The 12,565-nt window shown below is 39.4% G+C and overlaps 1 protein-coding gene across 3 annotated transcripts in view; it reads left to right on the top strand.

Annotated features, from left to right (window-relative positions):
• CADPS2 (calcium dependent secretion activator 2) overlaps positions 1–12,565 on the top strand; it is a 495,748-nt gene that overhangs the window by 451,028 nt on the left and 32,155 nt on the right. For all 3 annotated transcript variants that reach the window (XM_046669954.1, XM_046669956.1, XM_046669955.1), the window contains 2 exons: positions 7,758–7,841; positions 7,947–7,979. In XM_046669954.1, coding sequence (XP_046525910.1) covers positions 7,758–7,841; positions 7,947–7,979 — 117 coding nt within the window. The remainder of the gene's footprint in view (positions 1–7,757; positions 7,842–7,946; positions 7,980–12,565) is intronic.

Genomic DNA, 12,565 nt, shown 5'->3' with positions numbered 1-12,565 from the left:
GTATATTTAAAAACAAAACAGCCTCTAAAATAGCCTGTTCACCTTTGTCTACACTAAAGAAGAAGTGATTTTTTTAGAGGAGGTATTTATAACATACCTATTGTGAAACAGCCACTATACGTGTGTTATTTTATTCAAACTGCACAACACCTATGAAATAGGTGAGCTTACCCTATTTCACAGATAGGAACATCATCCTCAAAGCAGTTTAGTAAACTGACCAGAGTCACACACCTAATAAGTGATAGAGTCAGGATTCAAACCTCTGAGCTTTAGATTCCTAATCCAATGTACTTGCTGATTCTAGATCTCCAGGAAATCAATAAAAAGTGAAAAAGGCTGTAAAAATTAAAATATGTAACATCTATGTTAACTGTCTTTACCCTGTCAAGTTCCAAGAGTCATGTCCTAGACATTTTTATAGCATATTAATTAACTCTGTATAAAGTAGATGAGTAGAATAGTGAATTCCTTATATTGTATCCCAGGTATTTATTCCCATATTTTAATTGTTCCATGCATATTGATAAGTGTATTTGCTACATTTGGATAAAAAGAAGCAACACTTGTTTCCTATTACCTCCTCTCTTCAATCCCACCTTGATATCCTCTTCTTATCCCACATGTCTTCACAAATAATTTGAGAATGAGCCAGGGCTCTCGATCACACATAGCACTCAACAGCGTGTGTCCCAATTGCACACACATTTTACATGCTCAGAAACTGTGTCCTTTCTCCATGTAGCAGCTAAATGATGGTATTCCTTGGGTTTCCATTGTTAGTCTTCTTTTGAACTCATTCCACCAATTTCTGTGACTTTCACACTTCCGGCTTTAACTGCATCCTGATGATTCCCAACTCTGTCCCAGAGAGGCAGGGTGGAATCGTGGTTAAAAAGCCCAACTTCAGATCTGAGGAGTTTAATGTCTTCATCCTAAGAGCAATGGGAAGTCACTGAAGGGTGGGAGAGGCAGGGAGTCGGGGTAGGGAATTAATCATATTTGCGTTATAAGAAGATTACAGAGGGGATAGTAAGGAAGCTGTTACCTTGGTCCCTGGTGGACTAATCCAAAGACATTTAAGATATACAGTGGGGGGCAGGGTGCTGTGGATTGAATGTGCCCCCAAAATTCATATGTTGAAACAACCCACAGTGTGATGGTATTTGGGAGTGAGACCTTCGCAAGATGATTATGTCATGAAGTTGGAGCCCTCATGAATGGGATTAGTGTCCTTATTAAAACCACCCCCCAGAGCTCCCCAGCCCCTTCTGCCATGTGAAAACACAACCAAAGGACATCATCTATGAGCCAGGAAATGGGTCCTCACTGGACACTGAATCTTCCACCTTGGTTATAGACCGTCCAGTCTCCAGAACTGTGAGAAACAAATGTTCGCTGTTTGTAAGCCACCTAGTCTATGGTATTCTGTGATAGCAGCCTGAACAGACTAAGACAAGGGGTTAGTAATGGGGAGACAGAGGGAAACATTAAGGATTACTCCTAAGTTTATAGTTTGAAGCACAGGGTGGATGTTAATGCAGTTTATTGATGCAGGGTGCCCTGGAAGAGGAGCAGATTGAGAGGGAAAGCCCTGAGGTCAGTACTGGACATATTGAGACTGAGCTGCCTCTGAGATGTCTGAGGGAGGAGATACCAAGGAGACGGTCAGATATTTGGGTCTGGAATTCAGAGGAGGGATATGGGATCAAACTGTTAATGTGATTATAAGATTTCAGCCATTGGAAATGATCCTCTATCAGTGGCTGCTCTTCTCAGGCAGATGTACTCTAACTGGAACGTCTATGGAGACATGAAAAGCCACTTTAAAGGGAAAAAAACCAAAGATGTTTCTAGACAGAAAAGAATTGAGATAACTTTTTACTGTGAAAAAAAAATGATAGCAGGAACATTAAATCTTGTCAAGGAAAGGATACAAGAAATGACATATTCTCAGTTTATGTTGAATTAAATCGGTCGATGTGTGGGATAGTCAGAAGGGCTGGACGCTGTTCCTGTTTCTTCGTGTTAACAGCTGGGTCTCCTTGCACAACTCAGTTTCCTCATCAAAAAAACAGGAGTATTAGATGAAAAGAAAACCTGCAGCCTTTTCTCAGTCTAAAACAAAAATCCTTACATGTCTTTATAGAGGCTTCTGGGGCCCCACATCTTTTCTCAGGCCCTACAGTCCAATAGCACACACAGCGCTGAAGTCGGAAGAGAACACTGAGGTCATCTAGCAGGGACTTTTCAAACATTTTTATAAGATACATTTAATATCTTCGAATATATGTTAGAATATGTATATGTTCAGCACTGATGAAAGCAGAGCTGTTCTGATTAGGCTAGGAAGGAGGCCTGGAGCCCTACCTGTGTGGCCTCATCCCCCAAGGCAGGCCTGATCACCAGAGTCCAATCCCCTTGTTCACAGATGAGGAACCAAAGGGCTCAGGTCATGTGGTAGCTGCAGAGTCAGGATATGGCCTTTGTGGGCTGTAAGCCTGTAATCCTTCCATGACACCACACAGAATTCCACAAGAGCAGAGAGGAAGTGGTAGCTTCACTCCCAGTCTTCTGGTATCCCCTTTCTGTCTAGGTTGTTCTGACCAGCCTGTGTGTCCTTCCTGTGCTGTTTGCTCCACACAGGCATTCATGCTGTGGGGCCAGCTTGGACAGGTAATACAGGGGGGACAGCTGTAAGTCAGGTAGATGAGAATGGAATTCATTGTGTGTAATGATGAGCATGCTGAAAAAGTCTGGGAGGGCTGTGAGTAAGCACTGGTCAGGGGAAGTGGTCAACAGAGCAACGAATGCAAGAAGGACCACTCTCCTAATGTGCTCCAGTAATAGGGGCTCAGTAGATTCTGGGTGTGAATTAAAGGATAATAGCAAGATATTCAACTTCTTAAATCCTCAGTTATTGCAAAAAGAAATTAAGGAGAGAGTGTATGTTTTCTCACGGAGTATGTAAATATATACCTGTAAATACATATACACACGTGCATATTCTTTCTGATAACCTAGAATATTTTCCCCTGAATTTCTCTTAAGAATAGGAGGGACAGAGGACAAAACCTACCTGACTGCCCAGATAATGTAATTAAAATATCTGCCCAACTCAAACTCTCAATCTGGTGAGATTAATTTGATTAAATTTACTTGCTTGAATCAAGGCCACATAGTCAGAGGACAACTGTTCAAATCCAAGTAGATGCTTAACAGGAATAATATACACCATTAGCAAAGAAGAAATACAAAATAAGATAGTTTATTCTCTTTGTGGGGGCAAGGGAAAAAGGACCAATGAGAGAAGACAGTGTGGAGAATTCACCAGTATCTGGGCTAGGTGTGCTGTTTGGAAGTTGCCTTAGATACTTTATGGAATAAGGTATGTTGTGAATAAATATATACTGTCAAATACTGTCCATCCTTAATACAAATGTGTATAATCTGGAAAGACCTTTTAGGAGTCAGAACAAAGGTTCAAAGAAGTGGACTCACAGTGGAGTAAAGAGGATGAGGAAGAGAGTTGCATTGTGTCGTAACAGTAAGATTCTGGTTTAGGTAAGGAAACCTGTTTTCTTCCAGTGCATGATATTCTGGTTCCATGTGGACTTTTAACAATAGTAGTTAGTCCTGATCTTACCAAATAAATTTGAAACATCTGCTAATAGATATCCCAGCCCCACTAATCCCTGCCCTGAAAAAAAAAAAAACTGCTTTTTCATAATCAGTCTTATTTATGAATGGATCTCTTTTCTGTGGAAGGTTTTATGACTAGCAGCCTAAGTGATGCAAATATCTCTTGTTTACTTCACGAAATGTCACAGCTGAAACAAGCAAGAACTGTGTTTTGAACCCGCCCATCCATAGCTGGAATCCTCTCTATCACTTCTTAAAATTTGTGGTTCTACTTTCCATACATGTAGGAAAATGAATTTTATACACTGGTAAAATTCAACGGGAGATGTAAACCAACATGCCTCGTAGCATACTTCTTGTTTCATTCTACCAGTCATTTCAAACTGCTTTCGTCTTTAATGTCCTTAAGAGTATGCATCATGAGACAAAGTTGGTAATTACCCAAACAGACTTTAGGTGTTAAATATTATTCAAACAAACCCAGTGAATGGCATCCACAATAAAGAGCAGGGAAACAAAGAGATTACAGTGTTTCATTCCAGCCTGACACACTCAGGAGAACAGAGAGCATAAGGCAAATCCGTAAGTGTTTATATACTCTCTGAGCTGTGCGGAGAAAGTTCACAGGAAGCAGTTAAAGACACGGCAACTGAACCCAGCATTGAACTGGGTTTCTTTGGAATCTTGCTGTTTTGTGCAATTTAAAAGCCAGATGAAAAACACCATTATTAGTCAATCTTGATGTTAATAGAGTTTGGTTTTTAAGGTAGCTCTTCCACCACGTGTGCCTTGACTAGAATCTTATAAAGAAAACCTTCCTGTAGGAACCATATGGCTCACCTGGTTGATCGCGGAGGTGCAGTCGCTGTTCACTGTCGTGTAAGCACTAGAGTCCCTGCTGAATCGCGACCCCCCCCCCCCACCCCCACCCCGGGGACCACTTGGGGTAGGGAGAAACCCAAGGAGAGGCTCTCCACTATTGTTAAAATGGAAACAAAGAATGCTGTGACATGCATGCAGCAGACCACAGGTCCGTGCACAGGACTGACTGGGATAGACCCCAATGCTGTTTCATACTCTAAAGAGAAGACGAGCTAGAAAGGTTGCCAGATGCCGTGGTGGGAAAATTTATGCCCTACATTCATCTGCTAATAGGCCTCCAAGTGTCATTTTATGCATTCTTCTCTGCTATCCTGTGCCTCAGCTCCTGTGCCACCTTGTAAATGAAGCTTACCCAATATCCTCCAGTTGAAATCATTCTTTCCCTCCTCTTGTTTCAGTTACACTGTTTGCCTGTTTACACTGGTCCTTAACACTTTCCACCGTGTGTCATGACCAGTCCTATACATGTCTCTCTCTCCCACTAGTTTGTATCTTCCTGGAAGGAAGGGTCTAAGACTCATTTTTTGTATTTCCTGTATTAAGTTCTCAATAAAAATCATAACATAACATTTATTGAGTGCTTGGTGTATGCTGGGCCCATTATTTATATCATTTTATTGGATACAACTCTGTAGCATGATGGTAAAGACAATGGGTTTTGGAGCCAGACCTGTGTTCAAAGCCTCCCCCGTCTCCTGTCAGCCAAGTGACCTAGAAACAGATGAGATTCCAATGCGAGTCTTCTGACTTACAGCCTCAACTCACTTCTGCCTTCATACATATCATTTAATTGAATTAGACCTATTCGCCTATAACCAAACTCATTATTACTAACTAATCTTAAAGCTACCCCCATTAGCTTGTGACTTAATGGATTTAGGTTTTTAAACTTATGTAGTGGATAGTGACTTAGCTAATCATATCAATAATATTAATTCTTTACATTTCTCTAGTATTTTGCCATTTTCACAGTCCTTTCACATAAGTCATCTCCACTGATCTTCACACCATCCTTGTAATGGGCAGGACAGCTGTCATCTTCCCCAGTTTGCTGATGAATACACTGAAGCTAGAGAAGATAAATGTCCAGACTGTTGTCTCATAGACAGAGAGTGGCAGAGCTACAACTTGAACTCAGACTTCTAAATCCATCCACAGGGTTCTTGCCTCTACCTTGCCTTGTCCCTCAGCATCACTCACATGTGTAAACATATCCTCACTGGAAGGCACCAGGAACCAGGTACTGCCCTAGAGCCTTCAGTGATTCAGGTTGTCTGGTAACCATAGCAATTGTCGCTCTCCTCGTGGCAAATGAGATCACCCAGCACACACTGGCTCTCAAGATTTGAGTTACAAGAGACAAGGCATTTTCCACAGAGGGCCATTAAGTTTGGAATTCCCTTCCCCTGGTCTGACATAGCCCTGGAGTATTGGTCTTCTGGGTCTTTGCAAACCACATCAAGTTGAGTTAGCCAGCTGTGATTGGTAAGAAACCCTAATAGGCAGGAAGAAAGTGCTAAATTGGCATTTAGTTGTGAGCAATTTGTATTTTTGTGTTTTTTGCTGCTTGTATCCCTTAGGATAACTAACCAACCATAGATAATTCTCTTTCTTTAAAAATAAAAATTTTAGCAGTTTGCATGATTTTGTTTCTGTGTTCTTACATCATGTCGCAAATGATGTGATGGAGAAACCTATTGGGAAGTTTCTGTTTCTTTTGCATAAACTATTTTGCAGTAATTGATCAGCCATAGAGGAAAGATTATCTCCTGTGCACTCGGAGCGAGTCCTCTGGTCACCAGAGACCAATAAGCTGTGTCCCTGGAACTATTATCACTTTGTTGAAGAAGCTGCTATGTGAACAAAAACCAGCCTTTGTTAATTTCCCTTTTCGTATTTAAAAAACCTTGTCAGGATTTTCCCTTTGGGAATGTGTAATTTGTCAGTAGTGCATATTATTTTAGTTCTGAAGAGGAAAGATGTAGAGCAGTAGATCCTTATTAATATCGCTTGTTTATCTTCATGTCAGATCTTAATGCTTCCGCTCAATGAGATAAAATTCTCCGTATTTTAATTTATATGACAGTACACATCTTAACTTTCATTTCATAGAAATATAAAATTTTAGAAATGTAAAACACTTTTGAGACTAAGTATAATTCCATGCCCGCATCCCCAACACACGCATGCTCTTAAACTGATGGGTGACCGGTTGGTGCAGTGCTTGGCCTGAGCCCACATAGTAGTAACTGACCTCTACTGGGCAAGATTCTCCAGGTGGTGCCTGCCTCTAGAATTAAATGAAATCTGCATTTTCTTTCTAAAACAAAATTATGTAAACCCATGTATTTATTCTGACACGTACGTGATTATTCCATTTAATTATATGCGAGAGTCCTAGTCAACAGAATGAGGATATATACTCTCAGTCTAGTGCTCTTTCTATTGTACCCTGCAGTCTGTGTATCTGTTTTAGCTCCCCAACTACTTTGTAAGCTTCTAAAAGCAGGGATGATCCCTATATGTCCCAATTAGAACTGCTTAGTAACTATTTGTCAAGTAATCTCAGACTTTGTTACAATGTTGTTAGAGCGCCGAATGTTACACCTCCTTTTCATTATCTGTTCTTTTCTATTCAGCCTCTTCCATAGATAGAAAAAGTTTGGGGTGATCAATTGATATATGATAGAAAGAAATTGGATCCAGCTTTGAACATCATTACTTCTAAATATGTATCTTTTTATTGAGGTGTAATTGACATATAACGTTATTTTAGTTTCAGGTGTACAACATAATGATTTGATATTTGTGTATATTGCAAAATGATCACCACAGTAAGTCTAGTTAACACCCATCCCCATACATAGTTACAAAATGTTTTTTCTTGTGATGAGAACTTCTAAACACAGATATTGAAGTTGAAAATTGTTTGAAGGAATAGGCTCAGGAATTTAAAGTTGTTTACTAATGGTTTAAATTGTAGTGACCAGACTCCTATTACACATTATTCTTTTATCTTAAAAAACGTGTGTGTAGTATTTCCAGCAATGCAAAAGACCCTAGAGTTTATCTTCAAAATGAAGGAGTAAACATTTCCAGTCAGCCCCTCAGCTGTCAGTTTACACATTCTGGATGTTTGTGCCATGGGAGAAGTTGGTCCAGGAATTGTTGGCCCAGTTATTAGTTTGTATGCACAGTAATATTCGAAATGCTCACTACAACCTATATTATAGTTTGTTTCAGTGTTGGAAGGGGTGTTGTCTAAGCTGTCAAGATATGATGAAGGCACTTTCTTCTCATCCATTCTGTCATTCACTGTAAGTATTTGAACGAGTTCTCTTCTGCTGTCTTTTGACTGTTGTCATAGTTCTTATCTAACAGTGAAGAAAATAATTCTCATAATTATCTCTTTTCCACTTAAGGTGAAAGCAGCTGCAAAATATGTTGATGTTCCAGTAAGTATTTTTTTATTTGCTTTTAAAAATTCTATATAGTTCTTTTTTAAAAAAATAATTATTTTACAATGGGTTTATTTCAAATCTTTAAACCAGTGCCGTTCCCTCTGGGAGTAGTTTATTTTCCTTAAGTAAGCACTAACCCTCACAACGACGCTTGGCAAGGGAGCTCAGTGTATTTTTTTGCTTGTGATGTGGGAGCTCTTAAGGAGGTCAATTCATCATGAGAACCTGTCAGCTCGTTGCAGAGGGTAGTTATGGCACTCTCAGATGGGGTAAAAAAGACCTCACACTCTTTATAGAAAAATGCTCACTCTCCCTTCCCTTTATGTGAAAGCTGTAACAGGTTTCTTATGGGAGTTAAAGTCACAATAGAGATGAGCCAGTTAAATCAAAGAAGTAGTTTTCTAAATACAAAAGTGTTATAAATCAATATTCGCTTATATTAACATTCAGTTTTTCACAAAATTCTTGGGAAATAATTCATAACCTGTAAATTTGTTCAAAGATTAAGATACCATGAGAGAAAATTATGAAACTTACTTAGCTACAATGAAAAAATTCACATGATAAATATAATGAACAAGTTAGGGCAGCATTTTTAAGTTGATAATGCTAACAAATTAGTTTAAATCCTATTACATATATGATCAAGGCCTAAGACGTTCTGTTTAATCATATATCTTGCCATATGTATCACTTTTTCAAAGAATTAGCGTACAATGGGAAAAAAAACTTAAAATTTAAAACTAGATGGAGTATAAGTCATCTCATCTTTGGTTAAGACCTTACTTGAGTAGCATCACAGCTCTGGGTCGCCGTCGTGAATGTTAGTGGCTTGAGTACTGGCCAGCTTTGTATGTCAGATGTAGGTAGCTCTTATCTCTAAAATGTGTGAGTGCATTTTATACTGTGGACTAGTCACTCAGATTTAATGCTGCTACAATTATTATAAATGGACATTTTCAATGAAAAGGCCGTAGACTTTCCTGCCTTTGCATAGGGTCCCTTTGGGTTTTTCTTTTACAAATGATTCCCAAAGAAGTCTTGGCATACTCCTTATCTTGTACCTAGAATCAGAAAGTCAGTACTGGGCAATAAGCAGAAATAATCATATGTGTAGGGTCCTGCAAAGCAGCAGCACAAAAGAGAGAAAGGGAGAATTAGGAAGGAGAGTTTATATTGGCCATCTTAAAAAGAAAGAGGCAAGTAATCATAGGAAGTAATCATAGGAACACATGAACTTCTTTGGAATTCCTAACATACATTTTATAGCATAGTTGTGTTATTTTGAATTACAAATGGAATGGGACACCATAATTATTCCTGTTCTCATAGCTTTTGAAGTTCTTAGTTTGACCCTGTACCAGATCTGTAAGACCCCACAGAACTTCAGAGTTGAAAGACGCAGAAAGCAGTTCATCCTCTCTCCTCCTTAATGCGGAAACCCCCTCACAAAGATTCGTTCAAGCTCTTTTAATTTTCTCAGTGATTGCAGGCTCACCATAGGACAGCCTCCTCTTAGGTATAATGAGTTGAAATTCTGTACGTGTGTGAATTCTTCCTTGGTATTAACCCTCTTCTGCAAGATAGCCCTTCAAATATTTGATGATAATTATCGTGCCTCCTCTTCCCAAGAGATATGGTAGGTATTCAAAGGGGTATATTGTCTAAGGAATTCTCATTTTCTGTATTAGACATCCTCAACTTCTTCACTGAACTCACTGATTAAGTATTTATTTAACACATACTGAGTGCTAGGCCCTGGGCATCCATGATGAAAATATGCATTTCCTGTCCCCTACCTGTTCAGTATCTAGAGATGAAAGAGATAGGGAAATAGACAGATCATGAAAACAGCTATAGCAAGTGTACCCAGACTCTTTATCATGCCATTCACTCTCTAGATGAATTCCAGCTTACCAGTGTCACTATTGGTAGTGTCACTAGCCCAGATGATCTAGTGGTTAAGATTCTTTGCTCTTACCACTGTGGCTTGTGTTTGTTTCAGAAAAACACACTCCCCGTCTGTTGGTTGTCATACTGTGGCAGCTGTGTGTTGCTGTGATGCTGAAAGCTATGCCACTCATATTTCAAATACAAGCAGGGTCCCCCATGGTGGACAGATTTTTCAGTGGAGCTTCCAGAGTAAAGAGAAACTAGGAAGAAGGACCTGGCCACCCACTTCTGAAAAAATCGGCCATGAAAACCCTATGAATAGCAGTGGAGCATTGTCTGATAGAGCACAGGAAGGTGAGAGGATGGCGCTAAAAGAATTCTGCTCTGCTATACAGAGGGCCACTAGGAACCAGAATTGACTTGAGGGTGCTAATAACAGCATGTCATTAGTAAGTCAGATTGCCCCCAGAGCAGCGCATACTAAACCGTAGATGTGGTCTGGCCGTGTCAGATTACTAAGGGAGGAATTTCTCCCTCAGAGCTGGACATGACACCTCTATTATTGATGCCTGTGAATCCTAACTTCAAAAGATGTGAGGTGCTATTGACTGTTACTGTTTTTTATGCTAAAACTCCAGCCATCATTCTTCCTGAAACAGTCTTTTAAGGAGAACCTTATGAGAAAAAAAGAATACCGGCTCACCTTTCACAAAAATTAACTCAAAACTGATCAAAGACCTACTTGTAAAATGCAAACTATAAAACTTCTGGAAGAAAATGTAAGAGAAAATATATGTGGCCTTGGGTCTGGTGATGAGTTTTTAGATACAACACCAAAAACATCCATGAAAGAAAAAAATTGCAAGTTGAACTTAATAATTGCCTGCACCGTTAAGAGAATGAAAAGACAAGCCACAGACACATATATGATAAAGGACTGTATCTAAAATGTACAAAGAACTCTTAATATTCAACAATAAGAAAACAAACAACCCAGTTAAAGAATGGGCAAAAATTAGAACAAAGACGTACAGGTATCAAGCATATGAAAAGATGCTCAACATCATTTGTCATTAGGGAAATGTCAATTAAAACAATGAGATACCACTACACACCTGTTAGTATGGATAAAATTTTTTAAAAACTGGCAATAGTAAAATGTTGACAAGGATGCAGAGCAACAGGGACTCTGGTTGATTGTTGGTGGAAATGCAAAATGGTACAGCCATTTTGGAAGACTGGCAGTTTCTTGCAAAGCTAAATATAGTCTTACCATGGAACTCATCAATTGCACTCCTAGGTATTTAACCAACTGATTTGAAAACTTATGTCCACATCAAAACCTGCATACAAATGTTCATAGCAACTTTGTTCATAATCACCAAAAATGGGGAGCAGCCAAGATGTCCTTCACTAGGTAAATGGATAAATAATCTGTAGTATATCCATACAGTTGGAATACTATTCGGCAAAAAAAGAAAAAGAAATTAGATATCAGGCCATGCAAAGACATGGATGAATCTTAGAAGCGTATCATTAAGTGAGAGAAGCCAGTCTGAGAAGGCTACATACTGTATGATTTCATTTATATCACATTCTGGTAAAGGCAAAACTGTAAAGATTATAAACAGGTTAGTGGTTGCCGTAAGTTCACAGTCGCAAATCTGAGACAAGAGTCCCATTCAACATATAGCATTCCCATTTAGCAGGAGAAGCCTCAGTCTGTATCAATTAAGAGAATAGAACTAGGAACAGTGACTAAAAACTAGTGGGAGGCAGAACTGAAATCAGTGTAAGGCAAAATCTTTTTTTAAAATAATTAAAATTGTTTTTACAAAGGTGATATATTCTTAGAATCTATGCCACTCTTTGCCAGATGCGGTGCTGAAGATTTCTGCATTATGAGGGAAATACAACCAGATGACATTTAAGGTCCTTTCTAACTGTGTTCTGGAATTTTGTTCTATAGGTCGTGTTAGTTATAGGGCATTTTGGTGTGTATGTACAATGCCTATTGAAAATTGTCTTGTTAACATTGTACCACACATTGCATATGGTCTCTGTGCTAGACGGTGAGGTGACACAGCTAAAGAGACCTGGAGAACATGGTAAGGATTACCGGGACCAAGAACAATGGGGAAGCAGAGGAGAAACTCCCCACTAATTGGCCTGCTAGTGGTGATGCCTGATCCTGGTTGTCTGTCCTGAGAAGATGGAGATGGCTTATCTTTCTCATGTTCATTAATAACTCTCTCAAGTGTTCTCTCTTCTTTGTGACACTTGCCAAAGATGTCTACTCTCCTAACTCCCCCAAATGTGGCGTGAATTCAGCTCTATAGTGTACAGACTTGACATGGGGCCCAGGCTCTCAATTCAAGCCCCACCTTTGCCCCCAGCTAGCTGCCTGACTGTGGGCTCCTGTTTTCCCAGCTGTAGATAACAGTATAATCCCTGTGCTGTCTCCCTCACTAGGTTCTTAGGAGAATTCAGTGAACATATTCTCTAGAAAGTGCTTTGTAAATGCAAAGCACTGTTGAAATAAATAGGATTGTTATTGCTTCTGCCTGGAATGCTGCTTCCTGCTCCCCTGCATTCCTCTGCAGTTTCCAGCCCCTGCTTCAGAATGTGACCATTTTCCAAAAGAAGAACCATTTGCCTTCCACAGAGTGAAAAATATTCAATTGTCT

Source organism: Equus quagga, chromosome 8, assembly GCF_021613505.1.
Source record: "Equus quagga isolate Etosha38 chromosome 8, UCLA_HA_Equagga_1.0, whole genome shotgun sequence".
Lineage (NCBI taxonomy): Eukaryota > Metazoa > Chordata > Mammalia > Perissodactyla > Equidae > Equus > Equus quagga.
This window is presented reverse-complemented; position numbering and strand designations above follow the sequence as displayed.